The sequence below is a fragment of the Tachysurus vachellii genome, chromosome 1 (assembly GCF_030014155.1).
Source record: "Tachysurus vachellii isolate PV-2020 chromosome 1, HZAU_Pvac_v1, whole genome shotgun sequence".
Classification (NCBI taxonomy): Eukaryota; Metazoa; Chordata; class Actinopteri; order Siluriformes; family Bagridae; genus Tachysurus; species Tachysurus vachellii.
The window spans coordinates 31,625,708-31,647,335 of NC_083460.1; the positions used below are offsets into that span (position 1 = coordinate 31,625,708).

Consider the following 21,628-nt stretch of genomic DNA (forward strand, 5'->3'; position numbering starts at 1 on the left):
ATCGGTGATATTCATTGAATATTTACACAAGAGTCAAAAAAAAAAAGCTGCATTCAATATTAGACTGAAAAAATTCAAGTTTATTTGCCAAAATATGTGGTCCAAGGGAAAATTTCTTACATATTTAAGGGATTAATCAAAGCCCTGTTTCTCTAGTTATTTCGCTAACAAACAATAAAAACAGTGCACTTTGCTATTTGATACAGCCCAATGTTGAATATGTACGCTAACAAACAATGCACAGAAATTACAATGTATGACATTTTTGTAAGTTTACTGCAAGACTGAAAAACAATTCCCCAAAAATAACAGCAGCAACAACAACAAAAAAAATCCCACCCAGATAACAGCAGTGCTGTGGTCCCTAACTGACACTGATAAAGGCTATAACATGCTCAACATACTCTATATGAAGCACAGTTTCTCTTACAACCCCAAAGTTGATTTTAATCCTATAGCAGCATATTCTGAAATTCTGTTTTATTCCTCTCATACCACAGCATTAGGTCTGCATCTTAGCATCCGCATAACAAGTCCATGCCAATGAGCTGTTATTATAGTAATGATACGAGCACAATAACAAATCAGCTGCACTACTGTCACAGCTGCTGCTACAGAACATACATCAATACCATCTGGCCAATCCAGAATTCAACAGCACTGTGCTATAAAGCTAACTTGGTGTACATCAGGTTCTCCTTTGGCACATTTAACCCCTTTAAACACTGGAAACTAGAGACCTTGTGCAGAAATACATTACTGTAGAAGCCGTATGGTGGTTTTAGGAGGTCTTGGGTTGCTGTAATTATAATCCGTATCATCTAGCCTGATTGTTAATCAATGATACTTCACACACACCCAGGCAGTAACACAAGGCCAGTGTTCAGAAAGCAATAATTGCCAAAAAAAAAAAAAAAACATTTTAAAAGAAAGAAAAAGTGTGAAAACCAGTGGTGAACTACTGTCCTGGAAAAAAGCAGTCACACTTGAGGCAGGTTGTGTGCACCTATCTAAAGCTAGAACAAAACAGACAGGGAACCCTGCAGAATCCAACAACAACATAAAGATACAGGTTTCATTATATTCATTAACAGAGTGTGGTTCTCTCTCCCTGTGTAAAAAATACCATTATACTCACATAGCACTCTGATACATTTACTATGGTCATTAAAATGCATATGCTGCAAAAAAAAAAAATTTGAGTGCAAACTAGTGACACACAAACCTCTATCATGAACAGGATTGAGCTCTTCATAGTTTGGGTAAGAGAGGATTGTTATAAAACATTTATTTATTAAAAGAGGCTAAATATGGAAAATTTCATAAGGCGTTTATGGTATATCTAGTAAACACTAGTTGTCCTGTGTAGACGGTCTTCTTGTTTATATAAAGCAGAGTATATTATGCAGTGATGACGGGTTCGTTCTATGAATGCGAATGAGGTACGGAATTCGTTGCAGTGCCTTGTGGAATACTTGTGTAAAGACAGTGTCAAACCTACATGATTTCAAAGAAGGTGGACCATGGGAGATGCACCAAGTTCTCAGAGATTAAAAATCAGTGGACAGTGTAATAAAGGTAGCTGATTAAAAGCATAAATCTAGATCTACAAAAACAGTCACAAAGCTCCTGAGTGGTGCATCAGAATTGTATGTTAGGTGATTTGATTGTTTCTACAATTAAAAATGGTGTCCATAAAGTTTTACATGTTAGCAACTTTGGGTACGCTCTCATGTAAATCTCATATATGGACCCTTAAAGAAAACAATTATAGTGTGAATAACTAAAAACTAAATTGCCCCATATCGGTACTAACAATTTACACATACAATAACATTTTACCTTCACTTCTACCCGTTTTATGTGACACTTAAATATCATTCCACTAAAATAATATTCACGCTTTATTAAATTAAGACAAAAAAGAAATTAGTCTAAAAATCTGGATTTTTTTTTTGTTCCTGTAGTACGAACGGAGTGCCAGAGTCAAACTGCCCTTTTTGTTCATTGTAATTGCTGTAGAGAGCCAGCAGGTGATAGCACTGAGGCTGTTACTGATGCTTCCTGTTGATTCCATTCCGTGTGTGCTTCCTAGAGAGAGAGAGAGAGAGAGAGAGAGAGAGAAAAGTGAGAGATAAGGCTTGGCCTCAATCAAGGTATGTACAAATCAGCAATATGATCCTATCTGTTTGTTTTGCTGGTCAGACAGTCAAAAACTATTTAACTCTAACAGACATGTCAGACTGAGGCAGACTATATGAGACCATATCAGTGAAGGAAGATTAGCCTTAGTGCCCATCACTCCTAGGCACAGATTTGTGGATCTGAGTGCCTGTCAGTCAGTCCCAGTGAAGGAGGCTTGGCCCTCAGTCACTGTCAGTCTCAGTAAAGGAAAAGTGGCTTGTATGTTTAGCTCCAGTGAAAGAGGAGTGGACTTGTTGAATTTGGTCACTTGAAAGAAGTCTCAGGAAGTGGGGTGTCAGTCCCCATAAAGGAGACATGGCCTTAAAATATTAACCTGAGTTATGACACCACACCAAATCCTCAAATAAGTGTGTAAATGTTCCCATTATAATGACTACCATGTTGGTAGTGGAAAAGAGCTGCATGAGGCTTCTTTTAGAGATCCTTTTAGTCCATATCTGATTTGACTGAGGATACCTCGACTCAGGTAATAAAGTCCTTAATCAAGTTTAAGCATACATACACAATCACAACTAACCCTAAACTCACCCACACATCTCCTGGAACAAACTAACTGAGAAATCATTGTTAATACCCCACTCACCCTTCTCCAGAGCGCTGATGTCCTGAGCTATGGCTCTCAGCCTCAAGGGATTTCTGGAACTCATTTTCTTCATATTCACGCACATCATTGATCCCCTTCATCTGCCCGGTCAGAACCTTCACCACCATCTGCACAATAAACTGTACAGCACATGCAAGTGGAGATGTGTTTAGTGAGTGATTGCTCTACTCCCTCTCCTCACCACAAGAAGATTCCGTTAATGGAAACAAGTGAGGGTCAAGGCAAAGCTTTACAGATTGAATCAGACTGACTGAATCATATAAGTCATCTATCAGCTCAAACATGGTTAATGCAATTGTAACATAAAAAATACAATTATGTTATTGTAATATTATCATTCAAGATAATGTAGGTCTTATTTCTCACTCACTCATTTTCTACCGCTTATCCAAACTACCTTGGGTCAATGGGAGCCTGTGCCTATCTCAGGCGTCATTGGGCATCAAGGCAGGATACACCCTGGACGGAGTGCCAACCCATCGCAGGGCACACACACACTCTCATTCACTCATGCAATCACACACTACGGACAATTTTCCAGAGATGCCAATCAACCTACCATGCATGTCTTTGGACCGGGGGAGGAAACCGGAGTACCCGGAGGAAACCCCCGAGGCACAGGGAGAACACGCAAACTCCACACACACAAGACGGAGGCGGGAATCAAACCCCCAACCCTGGAGGTGTGAGGCAAACGTGCTAACCACTAAGCCACCGTGCCCCCTAGCTCTTATTTATTTAAAGCAATATTTTTTATTTCACTTCCAATGGTATAAGGTCATGTATATTTGTATAAAACCTTCTATTAATTCCATCTATTCCTTTATATCCTGAAGAAATAGTTTCAAGGAGATTTTCAGTCTATTGCAGGCTTGTGCAGCTCCACAATCATTAAAAAAAAGTTCTCAGCAACACAAAATTCTGATACGAAGTTTATGAGCGGTTGTGAATAACGTATATTCTCTTCAGTTTCCTGTTGTCGGTCATGTACAATTTATCCAATACTGCAGGTGGAGCTGTTCAAATCTGACAGTTTTCAGGACATCAGGAAGGAGATTGTCGATCCACATTAGAATGAATCTGCTTAGACACACCTTCTCTGTCACACACACCTCTCTGGGGTAAAGACTGTCCATGGAGTTCACCCATCTGACGTTCACGTCACTGAACAATTCCTCCATATTGTTTGTGAAAGCCAATTAAATTGAATGAATGAAATTAGGGCATAGAAGCCTTTATTATCGCCACATACTGTATACGTCACAGAAAGTGTAATACTTTTCTTTGCATATCTCAACTGAGGAGGTTGGGGTCAGAACGCAGGGGCAGCTATGACACAACATCCCTGGAGCAGGGAGGGTTAAGGGCCTTGCTTAATTGCCTAACAGTGGCAGCTTGGCAGTGCTGGGGCTTAATCCCCGAGCTTCGGATCAACAACCCAGAGCCTTAACCACTTGAGCCACCACTGCCCCAAGCATTGTGCTAAGGTCATAGATACTGCTCGTCATGTTAGATCAAAGAAGACAGCTTGTGTGTGTGTGTGTGTGTGTGTGTGTGTGTGTGTGTGTGTGTGTGTGTGTTTGAGTGAGTTACAGCAACCTTTTCTACAACAGTGATGTTATTTAGTGATAAAATGTTTTAACATTATACTTTTAATAGTGTTTGGCTAATACAATACTAGCCAGCTAGCTAAAACGAGCATGCCTGAAGTCACTGAGGTTAAATCTACCTGACAAATTGTAAGCCTAAATTCAAAACAGTGGTTAAATTATGATTAAATTAACTAGTGTAGCGTGCTAGATTTGCAAATCACAAACATGGCTGCACTGAGTGTGACAAATAACATGATTATGATTTGGTGGTGGAGAAGGTTCAATCTAGGACTGCAGTGGGAGTCCATGTATGTGTGTGAGTGTGTCTGGAAGACTCGTTTTCCATTATTTTGCATTGTAAATTTTGGGTTTGTGTTTTGCATTAATTTTCAGTTGCTCTCGGGTGACCTGCGTCATAAAGAATTGCTGAACTAAAGTGGAAATAAAACTGCAATTATATAGAAGGGTGATATTTCAGAGCTGCGGTGTCTTACCAGGAACCAGTAGATGTTCATAAGCAGAAGTGCAAACAGCAGAGCGTTGAAAAAAAAGTAGAAAGGTATGTTAGGGACAGACTGCAGGCTGGTGACGTAGGAGGCGTACAGCACCTTGAGAGGGAACCAGTACAGTCGGAAGCAAAACCTGTAGAAGAGACAAGAACAGGGTTAGGTGAACAGCCAGCGACTCAGAGGGGGTAGGACAGAGAAAACAACACCAAACTGGAGAAAACTGAAGGAGAAAGAAGATAATGATATACAATATACACACAGAATTCACCTAAGAAATGCAAATTGCACCAATAATCTCCTTAAGTATTCGTTTTTCTTCAGTTTGAAATGACATTAAATCAGTCTTACAGAGTCATGCAGTTTATGCACCTTTACACCACAGGGTTGTTGTTCACAGAGTTCTGGATTTCGGCTGTTCAGAAGCTGCGGAATCATTTTCTCTGACATTAGGGCTCTTCAGTATCGTGGAAGTAAAATGTAATGCAGATTTCCCCATGTTGTATCTCTTGGAGTGTTGTTGCTTGTCATTTGCTCCTTTCTTATCACATCACAAGCAAGTGTATGAATACGATGAACTCTCAGATGGTTATATTAATTTATATATTGTTATACATTGTACCTGAAGTGCTGTATTCAGAAGCTGTAAGCAAATATCATGATTCTAAATCCTGTGCCTTTTGACACACTAATCAAAACCTCACAGGTGTTTAGTTAAAACCCTGTGGTATATTCTGCCTTTACAAAGAGATCATATGTGTGTGTGTTTCATGTGCAGGCCTCACCATGTGATGCCAAAGCCTACAAAGCCCACACTGGACAGGACATCGTTGATCACGTGGCTTTTTCCTCCACGGATCTTGAAGTAGACATTAAGTTTTGTGAACTCCAGCAGGATGTCGTTGATGTCATGGAGGAACAGCACCAGGAGACCAATGTTGTGAAACCTTTAGAAGAAGAAAATACAAAATACTCCCATGTAAGCATAGTGAGTCTAACTACTGTATATAAAGACTATATAGTCTCTATATAGAGAGACAGCTGGGTAGCCAAGTTCCCAGCCTCCATGGCTTATCATTAGAACAAAAATATCTCTAACTAATCACAGAAAGTAAAAATAAATCCTGTAACAGTACAACAATGCAAACTATAAGACAACAATAAAATGGTATCTAATGAAGTAGAGTTTCTGTTACCACCATATTGTTTCCTCTTATAACGCAGCAATTTGCCAAAAATTACAAATGTCTCTTTATTAATATTAATCTATACCTAGTTATCTATATCTCTGAAACAAATTAGCTCTTGGTCTCACTTACATTAGAGATACAGCAGTAAAAAAATCTGTCCTGAAGATGTTAGAATACCTAAAGCTTACCTCTGCCTGTAATAAAGCACTTGAAAGTAACATGTTCTAACAGAAAGACCTGGATTTAGAATTCAATAAAACTGTTAACAAATCATAAAAACATGAGACATGGTGTTTTTTTTTCTACCAGAGGCCGAGAAGCTGTTATTTTTCTACCAGAGGCTGAGAAACTCTGGTCTTCATACACAACAATGGCAAATGATTTATAGATTTGATTGCTTTTATGTTCAGTAGATTTTAAACGCTAAATTCTCCCCTGACCTGAAGGCGTAGGAGAATGCAATCAGGGCCAGAGTGATGAAGTGATGCAACAGCATGACGGCAGAGTCTTTCCTCCATGCGTCCATGTAAATCGTGGCGTAGATGGAGTGGCCATAAAAGCTTCCCTGGATCAAGTAGGCAAAGGCGATGTCCATGGGCACCTGCATTCCACTCTTCCAATCTATTGATCAAATATTCATGGATTAATGTATTAGTGATGATCAAACATTGAAACAAAGTTCTTCTTATGGGGAAGGATCAGTAAAGAAGATATTGTTGTAAAGAAACACGTGTGTGATAAAGTGAGCAAAATAATGTTCCTAATAATGAAAAATATTCTATTAAATAATCAACGACAGAGTGGTGTGGTGAGTTACTGAATTTTCCTACATCATCATATCCCCAAGTGTTTATTCCCCTTATACTACAGCAAATTAGATTAGCTCCAACTTCACTAAGAAGAGTACAAGTTCAAAGCCAAAGAAAGGCAGACAGCATCTAACCAGAAGGGAAAAACAGGAAGTAGCATTAAATTTGAAGTCCAAAATAGAGAATGATTTAGTGCAAAGTGACATGTGCAGATGGTATCAGAACAGTGCAAATGAAATATAAAGAATGAAAAACTGCATGAGCCTGAGAGGTTTCAATAATGAAGACAGTACAGCGGCAGTGTACAAAGGTGCAAATATGCCAAAGGTGTATTGTCTATAGTTACATTTTCACATTTAACTTAAAGATGATAAAACAAAAACAAGTGCAACTTTAGCAAAAAGATTAGAGAGATACTTTTAGTTAGAGATGCAGCAATAATGAACAGTATCAGGTATCAGTGTCACAGCATGCTCATATACTGATAAACACTGATACCAATATCTAATTTTGAAATTAAGTTTAATATTTAAACTTACGTCTAACATGTTGAAACAGAGGACACGAAATGACAGCAATGACTTCTCTGTGAAAATATTAAGAGGAGGAACTACAACGTTTTCCTGCAATAGTAACCTAATAAAACTATTTCATGGTGCATTAACAGTGTGATTAATCTTCAAGAGAGTGTGAAGATAGCCAACCCCAGTGCACAGAGCAGTATCAGAGAGAGTGGTCATTAAAAATGAACAAAGGTGCTGCAATTTGCATGCACACACACACAAACGCACACGTGCGTAAAGTGTGCAGAGATATTGTGGCACGTGAGAGTAAGCACTGAGTCATTTACACTTCCTTTCTCCCTCCAGAAAGGGGGGGTGCCCAGCTTTATTTAACTCACTATTTAAACACTATAAAGATCATAAAACTTAGTGCACGAAGTTCATCCTCAACAGCTATCAAAGTAAACAGAGCTAAATACAACATTTCACAACCCACCAATTTGACCAACACCAACTAATTACTCATTTCAGTATCTGTATCGTTCATCTGTGTACCAAAAAAGCACGAGATGCATTATTGCATCTTCTATGCATAGTTTTATCTTTAATTAACAACAGCAACTGTAGGCAATTCAAACCTACATCATTTAATCTGTTTTCACCTCTCAGATTTTAATCAAAATAAATTATTTTAAATAATATACAAATAATTCTTACTCTAGTTCCTGAAACACAACTACAGCACTTGTAATGACACAGAGTCCAAAAGATTATCCTGTTTCTTTTTTCTTTGTTTTTGAAAAGTTAATCTAAAAAATGTACATTGCTTTGGTGTCTATAGCTGCACTTCACTCAGATCTGTTCATCACTACAGCAAAAAAAAAGAGCCTAATGATGGAGAATCTGACATAAAAGCGCTGTAGCTTTAACAACAATTTTCCACGGATTGTCATGTGTGAGGTTATGTGAGGATGAAGCGAGTACCCACCATTAGAAATACCACAGGGGATGTTAATTATGCACTGGGGTCTTGCTAATGTTTATTGATCAGAGCTTTCTAAAGCTCTCAGGCCAATGACAAGAGTAGAGTGCTTTCTTCAGCAAAACAAAATCAGCTTTTCCCACCACAATGCATAAGGCTCTTGTACAGTAAATGCTCACACACTGTAATCTTACATTGCTGCAGAATGTTCAGAACTCTGTGGTGGTGTGCTTTTTTATCATCTGTCAGGACAGATATTGTCTGGATGTGTGTGTTTTTTTGTAAGGAGCAAACCACTCTGTGTGGTGCTGTTATGGGAAAATAAACAACTGGGTGTTGTTACGGTGCTGTGTTACTGATACAACCTGCTTATGTGAAATATCCAATGTACAAGTCCCTGTGGATGAGCCGTTACTAGAGCTGGGCGATATGTCTTATAAATTAAATCGCCGATTTTTTGAGACAAAATTCAATTTTCGATTTTAAAACAATTATTTTAGAGAAAACTAATAAAACACCAGATACTATAGAATAGATTTTTTTTTTTTTTTTGAGAAAATTCAGAAAAATACTTTCGGCTTGGAAGCTCATATCGGGGGTCGAATCCAGGCTGTTTATATGGGCAGAATGTCTTTAGCGATGTAACGCGCCACACCATCAGTAATATCTTTCCATCGAGGCCCCTGCTTATCATATGGGATAAAGTGGGAAAATGTGTCCGCTATGTTTACCTGCTTTTTACCTGTTGTTTTGGGGGAAGATCGATTTTCGTTTTTCAACATCAACATAAACCACAAATTCGAATTAAACGATAATAACGATTAATAGCACAGCTCTAGCCATTACTATAGATACCATGAGCGCACTCATCATCTATAAACCTGTGATTTGCTGTCACAGCTGCTGTCATCGAAAATGAATCAACTTACTGTAAAAGACAGATGAAGGGTTGTGGAAGAAGCCATAGTTGCAGAAGAAGAGCAGGTAGGTGCAGTAGGACCAGGACACCGTGTAGAAGACCAGCTTCCACGCACTTTCTGGCATCTTCACCACATCTTTGGGATGGAGACGACACCACTGGGCAAACGGCTACAGCAGAAAACATGCAGGTTTTTTATATTAGCAGTATTAAGTACAATCTGTTCAGCATTCAGAAATTTGTAGAATTACATCTAACTTGCATCTACATTATCTAGTCACAAAATGTCACATCATACATTGATAAGTGTCAAACAGCATAATCAGCATTCTTTCTGCAACAGGATGCTTACACACACACGTTTTTAAAAGAATCCCAGCTTTTCCATCGCCATGGTTATTTAGGCAGGTGAGATCACAGCCATTACACTCCAAGAGCATGTGAGAAAGCTGATGTTAGTGTGTTTGAGTGAACTTTAGTGAGAAAGCAATATGACTCTAAATCGACTCATCTTTAAAAGTGAATCAAACATGTTTTGAGGTGCAGTGTTTTTTTATTCATGATGCTAAACTGGGATATAGAACAGAGCTCTAGCACTGCGAAAATACCATGGAGGGCAAAAAAGAGTAAATAATATTTTGTGCATTAAATACAGCATTTATAAATACAACATTTAACAAGTAATGTAACATAAACTAGTTATTTAAATTCCTATCTAATAATTTACCTAGATTCTATTCTAGTGATTATATTTCTCTGATTGTATCTTCTCTGTTTTCATGTTGATGTTTGAGTTTTAAAGGATAATTATAGCCCAACATGCACCGTACTATTTTTCAAATGGTACCATTTACAAACTGCAGTACAAACTGCTCTCAGGTTCCTGTAAAAGGACACGTCTTACTAAACGCACATTACAGGAAGGACCTTGGAGTTAAGCTTCTCAGTAAATCTTCATGTGCTTTTGCTTAGAATGGAACTGAGAGGCAGATAAACAACAGGAAGGGAGAAGTCTTGTCTCACATCACATACTTCTAAAAGTGCTAAAAATGGTAAAAAGTATTGACACGTTTCAAGACACTTGGTACACTTGACACTAAGTGAGAAAAAATGCAAAGTAGTAAAATGTTCATTACTAAACTCTGTACTAGGAGCATGTGGTAACTTAGTGGTTAAGGTGGACTACTGATCGGAAGGTTGTGAGTTCAAATCCCAGGTATACTAAGCTGCCACTGTTGGGCCCCTGAGCAAGGCCCTTAACCCTCAAATGTTCAGTTGTGTATAAAATGAGATTAAATGCAAGTCGCTCTGAATAAGGGCGGCTGCTAAATGCTAGAAATGTAACGGAATGTAATGAACTGCACGATAGATACTGTGTGTAGATGCAAGTGCTGCATTTGTAGACTCTAAAACTTTAGCATGTTAAAGACTCCTGTAGGATGCAATCTGAGTTGCTATTGGTATATCTTTATAAATGTACTTTTTAGAATTTTTATGATGGGTTTTCACTGGATTAAAAAAACAAACAAACAAAAAAATTCTGTTTCAATCGCAGACGTTTGAATCAACAGGTGAATTAGTTTCATCACATATGTTCACAGAAGTGTATGAGTAAGATCTGTTTACAGTGTCAGACCTTAGTAGTATTACATGGGCAAGTTAATGATAGAAAAAACATGTATGTTTTTCCCGGTGGATGTTTTAAGGTTGTGGATGTTTCATCACAGAATGTGTGTGAGTGTGTGTATGTGTGTGTGTGCACGTGCACATGTGCCACTAGAAGTAATGCTAGCTTAATTCTCTCTGTAAAAGTCTATCTGTTTTGCCCACTGCCACATGCATACATAGGGCTATTGTAATCAGAGACATTGAATAATAACTATTTACAATTAGTGTCGTGTGTGGGTGAATGGAGGCCAGGGATGAGAAAGGGACACCATAAAACCACAGAAAGGCATCGCATGATACCACTCTTTTAATTAAGGAGTGAAATAATCATAACTGAAAAGCAGCAGCATCTCTGACTGGCTCAGACGTCCAGCTGTTGCTATGCGATAGGGTGAAATAGCTAAATGCTGATTCTGAGGGGATCCACATGCATCCTATCATGTTGGGGTATTTATAGAGACCAGCTGTCATCAGTGTGTCCCCATACCCCACCTTATACCCTTACACTCCAGCTCCATCTTATAAAAATACACTCATGTCTAATCACTGTTGCTGAACATAATAAATCTGACTGAGAGTTATGACTCATTCTCTGCTAGGCGTTGACAGCTAAATTTTACGTATCTAGTTATTAAAAAAAATGGTAGTAGACTAGTCATCTTTTCGCAGCTAAAGCAAATGCTGTTTTTAGGCTAGCTTTACCATCTGCTTCACTGTTTTGCCATATCCACACAGTGGTGATTAGTGAATATAATAGTATGCAAACCATATCCTGTGCAAAATTGCTTTAACATATTAAGCAGGTTAGAAAAAAAGCTGAACAAAAGACAATTTGGTAATGCTTTACACTGGGAATATATGACACTTGTCAATATCAGGCACTGGCCTTTGCAATGACAGCACAGTTGGAAGAAAAACCTCAAGTAAGTCCAAAGTGTAGGACTACAGGTCAACTGGCTTCCACAAACAATACAACAATCACAGACCCTGAAGGTTGCATGGAGACTTGTGCATGACGGTCACAGATATGGAAGCTGGGCAAAGTCTTTAAACAAATATGTTTTTCGAACAAGTCTGTGACTGGTCGTTACAAAAAAGGTGTGCCTGAGCTGATTCCAAGCATCACATGGGTTTCGCTAGCATGCTAAACTTGCCATTTTCAAACACTGACTTATTTAATGGTTTTGTGCATCAGATATCTCTTTCCCTAAGCAGTTCTTTGTCTTCTTAGTGTTCTAACATTTGTTTGTGTACAACTCCTGCATCACAACTGTTTATGCAGTCAGCACTTTGCAGGGAGCAATCCTCTTCTTGTACTTGTGGAAATGGTCATGAAATATTAAAAGCTCCATCTGCAGCAGTAAAGAACTCGCATGAAGGCCAAAACAAAACCACAACATACAGTACAGGAGGTTTAATCATCTTGCAACAGTCACAGACATAATCCCAGTTTTGAAGTGTGCGGAGTTGACATACAGTACAAAATATGACTTTTGTTGTACACAAACCTAAAAGTAGTTGCTCTACTTCTGCCAAAATGACATTTCCTCTGAGGGGCATAATGTTTCCACAGCAACCAAGGCAATCTCAACATGACATTTCTCTCATCCTTTGTGTATAAAATCTGTAGAGCAGTTGTTAACAGATCAGTATTCTAAAATTGTTGGTTAATGCAGCTTAGTGTAATTGTAATCAAACACAAGGTACACACACATTCTTTTAAATATCTGAGCCAAAAGTCCAGGCCACTGAAAGACAACTTCTTGTGACATACACCAAAAGTATCAAATACCAATGTACACCATCAAAAGCCCACCAGCAGTGTCACTATACTTCAACATTAAACATTTCTTCCATTAAACATTAAAATCAAAATATCTCCAGCAATCAATCCAACACAAACTGGCAAATTCCAACTCACTTTAGCAAAGTCTGACACTCCAATAAACACCACAGCTCTTCAAAAAAAACTTACTCGACATCTAACACCAACACACTCCACTAAACACTGATGCATTCCAACCAACACCAACACACTTCAACAGCTACACTCTCCATCCAAAACCAATGTTCTCCAACCAACACCAGCACTCTCTAGCCAACATGAAAATACCACACCCAGTACTGATGCCCTCACCAACCAACACCATCATCTCCAGCAAACATCACCACTCCAAACCAACAAAATCATCTCCAGCAAACACCACCACTCCCAACCTAAACCAGCAACGAAATAAATTGAGCTAATCCCTTGAGAAATGGACCTTAGAGAAATGTAATCATATGTTGCACTGGTTACATTTTTACAGGAAAGAGTAGCACTGGGTTTCAAACACTGATCTTTACAAGCAACATCCCATCATTTCTCTATCATAAAGAAGAGACTCAAACACATCTGCTGAGTGAGCACAGAGAGCTTGTATTTGAATCAATCATTACATCTGTCAGCAATTGGAGGCAATCTGGCAAAGCCTCCTTTGTTTCAGTGTTTGTCATTAATAATACAGAGACAGTGCAACACAAGCTGTTGGTTTAGTGAGCAGCACAATGGCTCCAGGTTTACCTCAGGTAATGTGAATTAAAGTCAAATCTAATTGCAGAGAAGAGAAGCGTAACTTCCCTTTCATTTATTTGTTCAGTAACTTACTTACTTAGGTTTAATCACTCATCTGGTTTTCACTTTTGATGAATTACATGAATCATTTAAATATCTCATCTATTGTGTTTTATATTTGGACAGGACTAAAAAACCCCTATGTAATACTAGTCCAGTCTAGCTTTAGAAAGTGCTTTAGAGTCATATTTCTGAGAATGTTTCAGTATTAATTTACCTCTCAGATAATAAAGTGATGTATCTGTCTGTCTGTATAAAATCTCTATAAGAAATAATATTTCTATAAAATCTTTTAATCTCTTGCCAGTATGTATTCCATTCAAGTTGAAAGAAATAATGGCTCTGAGGATGGTGGATTGGGAATTATAATGGAAAATGCATTTCATTTAATAGTTGGGGGGGGGGGGTATGACTGCTGATGAGGTAGCCATCTGATCAATCACTTTGACCAAATGCAAAATATAAGACACAAGAAATAACCAATAAATTAAAAAAAAGATCATTACTGTATGAACAGCACATCCGAATAAGAAATAGTACAGCTTCTACAAAACTCCACAGGTATCCACAAGCCTCAAAGAATCAGGATGTTTAATGGTCTGATTGAGTTTGTGGTCTCTGTTTCCAAATAGCTCAGCTACAACGGTAAAAACTACAGAGAGAGTGTGAGGTTAACCTACAGACTGCACCACTGGCATTAGGAGTTCTGTCATTTTCCAGTTTTATTGTTTTGTAGCACATTTCACTAATTGTAATGTAGTTATTTTCCCACGTTCCATAAACCACAGTTTCAAACCCTTGGAAGACAAAGAATAATGTGTCCTCCAAGACGAATGAAACTAGCCACTCATGCTTGTTATAGTAGGAGTCTTTGCTAACTAATATAGTTCTAACTATGTAGCTAGCATTGCTCTGTTCGACAAGAGCAATAAAAGCAAGGCAAATGCCCTCTCAGCCAATGATAATGTGGAACACAAGCTTTACTGGCAAAATACAACATTGCTAAAGAGAAAAAGCTTTAAAGCTTAGATTGAAGTAATGCGTTTTGTGACAGGAACAATAGACAGGGCACTTTAAGACAATTTGCTTGCTGTAGTGAATATGCAAAAGCCTTTGTCATGTCATTCATCATTACAGAACATTACATTCAACTGTCACAGAAAATCTAAATATTGCATCTGGATTTAAAAAATGTCACATCTATTACCAAACCAGAGTTTCAGGCAGGTGCTGACCCTGAGACAATGTAAAGTATCAGATCCTTTGTGTGCATCCCAAACGTCACACACAATTGCGATGTTCCAACTTGTGCCCATGATGGAAAAGATATGCAAATAGTCAGGTGCTGGTTTTTTTTTTGCATTTCACTGAAGGAGCCACAGGTAAGGCTAGACCACAACCTACTAAAGACAACTGATACAGGAGCGTACACACACAGCAATGAGAGTTTGTGTGGACAATCACACTAAGTGCAAAAATGGCTAATTTCCCATTTTCATGCAATTCCACAAACAAGGATGACCACAAAGTTTCAAAAGCAAATCTAGTCTAGTATAAATACAAGACGTATAACAAAATATAATCAATAAATCATAGTACACACTGTATCAGTGTACCAGCCCCCCTATCTGATGAAAACGGTTTGATACACACACACAGTTGTGGTTTTTTCGGCGGACTTTAACACTAAATGCCGCAGGTTACTTCAGGTCACCTCAGGGTTTGTATTATGTTTGTTAAACTCTAGGACACACTTTTTTAATACACTCAGAGAGGTTACTGATTGCAAATTCTGGAAGCAAATGGAAATCAGCTTTGGAGATTTCCCTGAAACTAAGAGGAGAAACAAGACAGATCAAGTCCCTCAGACATTATAGTCCATCACTTCTATTCCATGAGTGTTATACCAAGGCCAAGAGAACAAATATTTTTTACACTAGTAAATTCAGTGCAAATTCCATGTTGAATTCCAGACCGTAAAAAGGACGATAGATCAAACCAACAATAAATGTTTTGGCATATGCTCAATATCTAGGGCAGGGGTCACCAACCTTTTTAAGACTGAGGGATACTTCAAGGGAACTGGGGTCGAGACGAAGGGCTACCGGTTTGATACAAACTTCCTCAAGAGCAAAATTGCACAGATCACTTTTTAATAATAATAATAATAATAATAATAATAATAATATGTCAGGAGTCGGACGTGACGTGCGCGCAATATTGACATTTGCCTTCAGAAAAGGCCAGAGTTCGTTATGTACATATACATAGTTTTATTCTTGAAATTTATTCAAGAAAATTTTTTTTAGGCGGAGCTATATTTTGACCAGTGCTATTTTAGAACGTGCCTCACGGGCGCCTTAAGTGCTCCTTGCGGATCACCAGGTGCCCGCGGGCACCGCGTTGGTGACCCCTGATCTAGGGACTATAAATGTAATCACCAAATAGGATGTGTGATGAAGTGGAGTTACTGTTACCACCCCAGAGGTAATTATTTTATATATACATTTAATTTCTCTTATACCACCAACAGCTGATTTGCCAACAGCTATAATTATTATTTATTAAAATGACATGTACTTTTTTAACCATTTATGGTTACAGTTAGCTATTAGTATTAATTAATTAACGAATTAGTATAAGATTTTAATAACGCTATAAATGCAGCATGTTCTGTTACACAGAATACACAGAGCTGCTGTTATAGAAAACTAACACCCTCAGACCCATCAGTCAAGGGAATGTCACATGTGCCATTTTGCTGAAATTAGGCAGCTCAGTGTGTTATTTAAAAATAAATCAAGTCCATGAAACCGCACTGAAAATAAAAATTCTTGCATTGGTATTCAAACTGGGTATCCACATAGATAAACAAAACTTATTTCTCTGAAAGCTTTTCGTATAACTCAGCATCTAGGAGCCACCACATTGCTACATTTCCACTATCCATAGTTGCCCTTTGTATTTCAAGACTCCTGACACATATCCATGATAAAACAGCAGTGATCTCAAGGCCACTGACCTGGGTGGCCTTGGTTATGCCAATATATACAAACCTTTAACACCTGAGTCACCAAAGCTTATTCCAGTTTTATGAGGACTGGAAAAAACAGATAAACCCAGAGCAAGATAGGGACATGTGCCAAGAACTGACTATACTTACAATCAATACATTTCAATACATGGACTCTCTAAATTTCAGTGACTACTCACATGTTCAAGATAGAAGGAGGTCGTTAGGTAGCATAATACACTGTACAACTTTCAAAATATTAAGGTATTAAAGGTATTAAGCCCTGAACCAAACTTTTACATGGTGGAAGCAGCACTCAACCTCCCACAAAAAACAAATGGATGATAAATTGGATTGAGAGATCTGCTGTGCATGACAGAAGATGAAATTAATTTCTTGCTCACAGCTTTTGAGTACATTTTCTGTGTTCATTATCTGTTTTTTGTTTTGTTTTTTTATGTATATCCTTCTGTTTTTTCCCCTGCAAATATAGATATAGATGCTTATAAAATGGTTAATGTTGCACATATTATCTCTTCCAGATGATGTTTACACCAAAAGACAACATAGTAATTGCTGATCTTTATAAGCCATGATAACTGTCACTGTAGCTGCTGAGACGCTGGTCAAAGTGCTCGTGCTCAGATAACTCATTAAACTGAGGAGCTTAGAACTAACACACACACACACACACACACACACACACACACACACACACACAATCTGCAACACAATCTCATGTATCTCTGCTCACTGTATCTGGCGTGGATGCTCGACATCCAGCTAGCATTACTGAACCGTTTCAAATATTTAGTGAGAAAGTGAACACTCGTATGGATTTTTATGCTAATGAGTACAAAGAGTTAGCAAAACCTGAGTGCGAAATGAAGAACACAGATGTGCGTCATGGTTGGTTGAGATGGGCAGAAATACTGCCACCTCTGTGTGCTCCATGTTCAGGAGGTTCTGCTGCATGTGCACTTATGCAGATCATTATATTATGCAAGATAATTGTCTAATATTTAATCACTATTTACAACATAACCACAAAATAGACAGCAAATGTTTCCCAAGATGGACCAGGCCAAGAGACAGCTCTTTCTGTCAAATTATTTTATTAACACACAAAACTTGTGTTTTCTGAGAATAACACAAGTGATGATGGCCAAAACAATGGCCTACAATTCAAGGATTAGATCAAGGATCAGAGACCCAAGGTGCCAAGAGTAACTATGAAAACAATGATACCACCACCACCATGCTTCAAACATACTTCAATTTCAATTTTCATTCTTTTACTGTAGCCATATTCACTTATGTGCTGATTTTCTGATTGGTACTGTATAGCTAGGCAGGAGCGTAAAAAAAAATAAATATATATATATATCCAAAAATAATAGCAACATTGTAAATTTGTTCACATTTGGTCCTGCGTAGTTTGGTAATCTCTTTAACAACAACTCATCAGTTCATGCTAAGGGTTATTAATAATTGTGTGCTAGACATTAGATATCCTGAACAAACCTGACCATGCAGAAACTTACCATAAACAGGTGATAAGTCAGCGCCCATCTCAGACTGGTCCACATCACCACGAACAGGAAGAAAAGCAGGATTTCAGTAGGTGTGAGGTGTGCATGGTCCAGGAGGGTCTGTATGGACAGTTTGATGCCACAATCTTTACAGTTTCTATAGGCATCTCGCATAACACTGCAGGACGAGAAGAAGAGCTGCAGGTACCCTGGCATGGGCTCCTCTACTAACACACCTTCCATGATTTCTAACACACCTGGAGCTCTGTGTGTCTCTTTAGAGGTTAATATAAAAGCTTACTAGTAGCTTACTAAGCCAAAAATAGACTTCAGGCTATTTAACTTCACAGCAGGCCTCCTAATTCGTAATGCACTTGTATTTAAAAGTGGTTTCCTGTGTAATATTATACTATACTATACTGGATTATATACTTACACACGTTGTATATATACATATATATAATAGAGTTCAGGGACATAGAGGATATTATAGTTTAAGCGTATTAAACAATTTATGGCACTTAAGATGTCTTGAAATTAAGTTTAAATGGCAAAAATACCCAATGTTTATGTAGATAGACAGCACTAAGCTGAGCTATGGTGAGATATAATAATAATAATAATAATAATAATAATAATAATAATAAGCTTGAGCTGTTTCACAACGTCTCAGATAAATGGCGGATCCTCTATTTCCCGTTATATCTCCAACCCCCCCGCTTCATTAACCCTCCACATCTTCCGTCTGTAACACTAATCTATAATCTGTTAATAATCTGAGACCAAATAAAAATCCGTAAAAATCACAAATAATCCGAAGACGTGTGTGAATCCGGCTGCTGATCCGCTTTCAGTCCACATCGTGAAAAGCCGGCTGCATTTTTTAAAGACACCTCAGCTGGAAATCCACTGAACAAAAATACAAATATTTCGAAATAAAAAACAAAACAAAACAAAGTTGTAAATAAATACAAACGGTCGCTACAGGTGCTGATGCGCGAGTCTCCGCACTTTCAGTTAGACAACGTGCTGAAAGCTTTAAAAAAAAAAAAAAAAAAAGAGGGCGCGTGAGAGAACGCTGCGTGGCGACGTCATGACGTAGCGCTACAAGCGTTTAACTGTCTCTCAACCAATGGGACGGGTTTAACTCATCGAAGAAAAGAAAGTGATTATTATGGTGTTATATACCGTTATGTGATCTGTGCTTAGTTCTAAACTTTTTAATGAACTCTTAATATTCTTACAAATCTAATAAAATGGCCCCTGCATATGTGATAAATACCTATTTAGCTAACTAGCTAACTGGTTAACTACTGTAGTTTCAACTAGTAGTATAGCTATGCTATAGTCAACACCTATACAATAACACACAATGTTTAGGTCATAAGTGAAATGTTTTTATATCCACTAATCACTTTATCCTGGTCAGTGGCAGACTAAAATGGGCGTCAGTGGACGTCTGGGTGTCAGTGGATACTGAGCCTATGCTGGGAAATCTATACATAAGGCTGAATCCACACTGGTTGACAGTGGTAGGAAGCCAGAGAACCTGGGGAAACCCACACTGACACAAGAGAGCATGTTAAAAGCCACACAGACGGAAACTTCAAGGTTCAGACTGGTCATCCTCAATTGGTGAAGTGTGGATACAAGCTGCAGAACCACTCTCATGCCCCAAGTCATAAGTCAGCATTATAGATGGTGGTTCACATTTACATTTACAGCATTTGGCAGACACCCTTATCCATACTTAAGATACCATGAGTTTAAAACATTTGTTCAAAGTTACAATGAAAAATTGTCAAAGGTTGTGTTTTTTTTGTTTGTTTTTTTTAATGCAAAAGATAAGGAAAGAAGTGCTAGTTGAAGTGTTTCCTGAATAAGTGGGTCTTCGACCGCCGCTTGAAAATAGCCAGTGACTCAGCTGTCCGGACCACTAGGGGAAGTTCATTCCACCACCTTGGTGCCAGAACAGAGAAGAGTCTTGTAGTATACTTGCCTCTTACCCTGAGAGATGGTGGAACCAGTCGAGCAGTGCTGGTAGATGCAGGGTGCAGTGCGAGGAGTGATGAGGGCCTTGAGGTAAGAGGGAGGTGGTTCATTTTTGGCTTTGTAGGCAAGCATCAGTGTTTTGAATCTGATGCGTGCAGCTACCGGAAGCCAGTGGAGGGATTGCAGTAGGGGGTGGTATGTGAGAACTTTGGCAGGTTGAAAACAAGCCAGGCAGCTGCATTTTGGATCATTTGCAGAGGACGGATTGCGTTCATAGGTAGACCTGCCAGCAGTGCGTTGCAGTAATCCAGTCTAGAAATGACAAGAGACTGAACAAGTACCTGAGCAGCCTGTGTGGACAAAAATGGCCGAATACTTCTAATGTTGTAGAGAAGAAACCGACATGAGCGAGTCACATTAGCAGCATGAGGGGAAAAGGACAGTTGATTGTCCATGGCTACCCAAGGTTGCGAGCTGTGGCTGAAGGGGAGATCAGATCGTTGTGCAAGGATACAGCAAGATCATGACCTGGGGATGAATCACCTGAAATTAACTAGCTAACTAGTTATTTTCAGTACAGCAGTGTGTTCAGAAACATGGATAAAGCCTAGTTGATGATTAGTACACATTGTGCACTGAACAAGAGGAGATTTATATTTTTGTACATTCATGTCTGTGAAGATTCTCATTCAGCCAGGTGAGGTTATCTGGAAGTTGAGATTTAACTTTTTTCTCGTTAGGTTGAAAGATTTCACTACTCATCAGAGCAGCTTCTTGTGTACTGAAACATTTCGACCTAACAGCAATGTTTCAATACAGACTTAATCCCAAAAGGATTTCAAATAAATGCATATACTTATTATATAGTAAAAATGTAAAAACAGATAGCATTGTTGCACCAATAGAACAACTATTCAAATGTTTAACACAATTCAATTTGTAAAATTTTCACTTTATACTTGAAACAATACTTTTGATTAGTGTCCAAGTGGTTGATAAGGCATCTGCCAAATGTTATAAAAATAAATGGTTGACAGTATGCGCGTTGTTGGTACACGATATATAAAAAGCACCACCTAGTGAACAGATGCCCACGGTACACAATACCAACCTGTACAGTATAGTCAGTACTATTTACTTTTACTTTGTACTATTACTAGTTGACAACTGTCAACCTGGGATCATTACAAGTGGAAAAAAGGTGGAAACTAAATAAAAAGATTGTAGGCATAGAGGGGCAAGTCACAGAGTCAATTTGAGGATGTTCACATGGGATGTGTTGATTCTGTCAAAGCTTCACTTCACCTCAGAACATTCAGATACCTGAGAACAGAGATATATATAACAGTTTATCGGAGTTATCGGTCAACAGAAAATGTTGTGAGGCATTGTCCAGTGTGAACAACCTTGTTGTTTATTATATTAAAAAATATAAAGATCACATTTAAGCTTAAAATTTACTTTAGCAACTATTACACTGTAATAGTTTTCTCAAAGAC

General features: G+C 38.3%; 1 protein-coding gene across 1 annotated transcript; it reads right to left on the reverse strand.

Annotated features, from left to right (window-relative positions):
* Positions 1–59: 59 nt before the first annotated feature.
* cers1 (ceramide synthase 1) lies at positions 60–19,159 on the reverse strand. Its single transcript, XM_060883347.1, has 7 exons — positions 18,150–19,159; positions 9,321–9,480; positions 6,538–6,718; positions 5,693–5,854; positions 4,896–5,043; positions 2,789–2,928; positions 60–2,091 (listed from the first exon to the last, which is right to left on the reverse strand). Exons 1-7 carry the CDS (start codon positions 18,378–18,380, stop codon positions 2,052–2,054), a joined length of 1,062 nt encoding a protein of 353 aa, XP_060739330.1. The 5' UTR covers positions 18,381–19,159; the 3' UTR covers positions 60–2,051.
* Between the last annotated feature and the right edge of the window lie 2,469 nt (positions 19,160–21,628).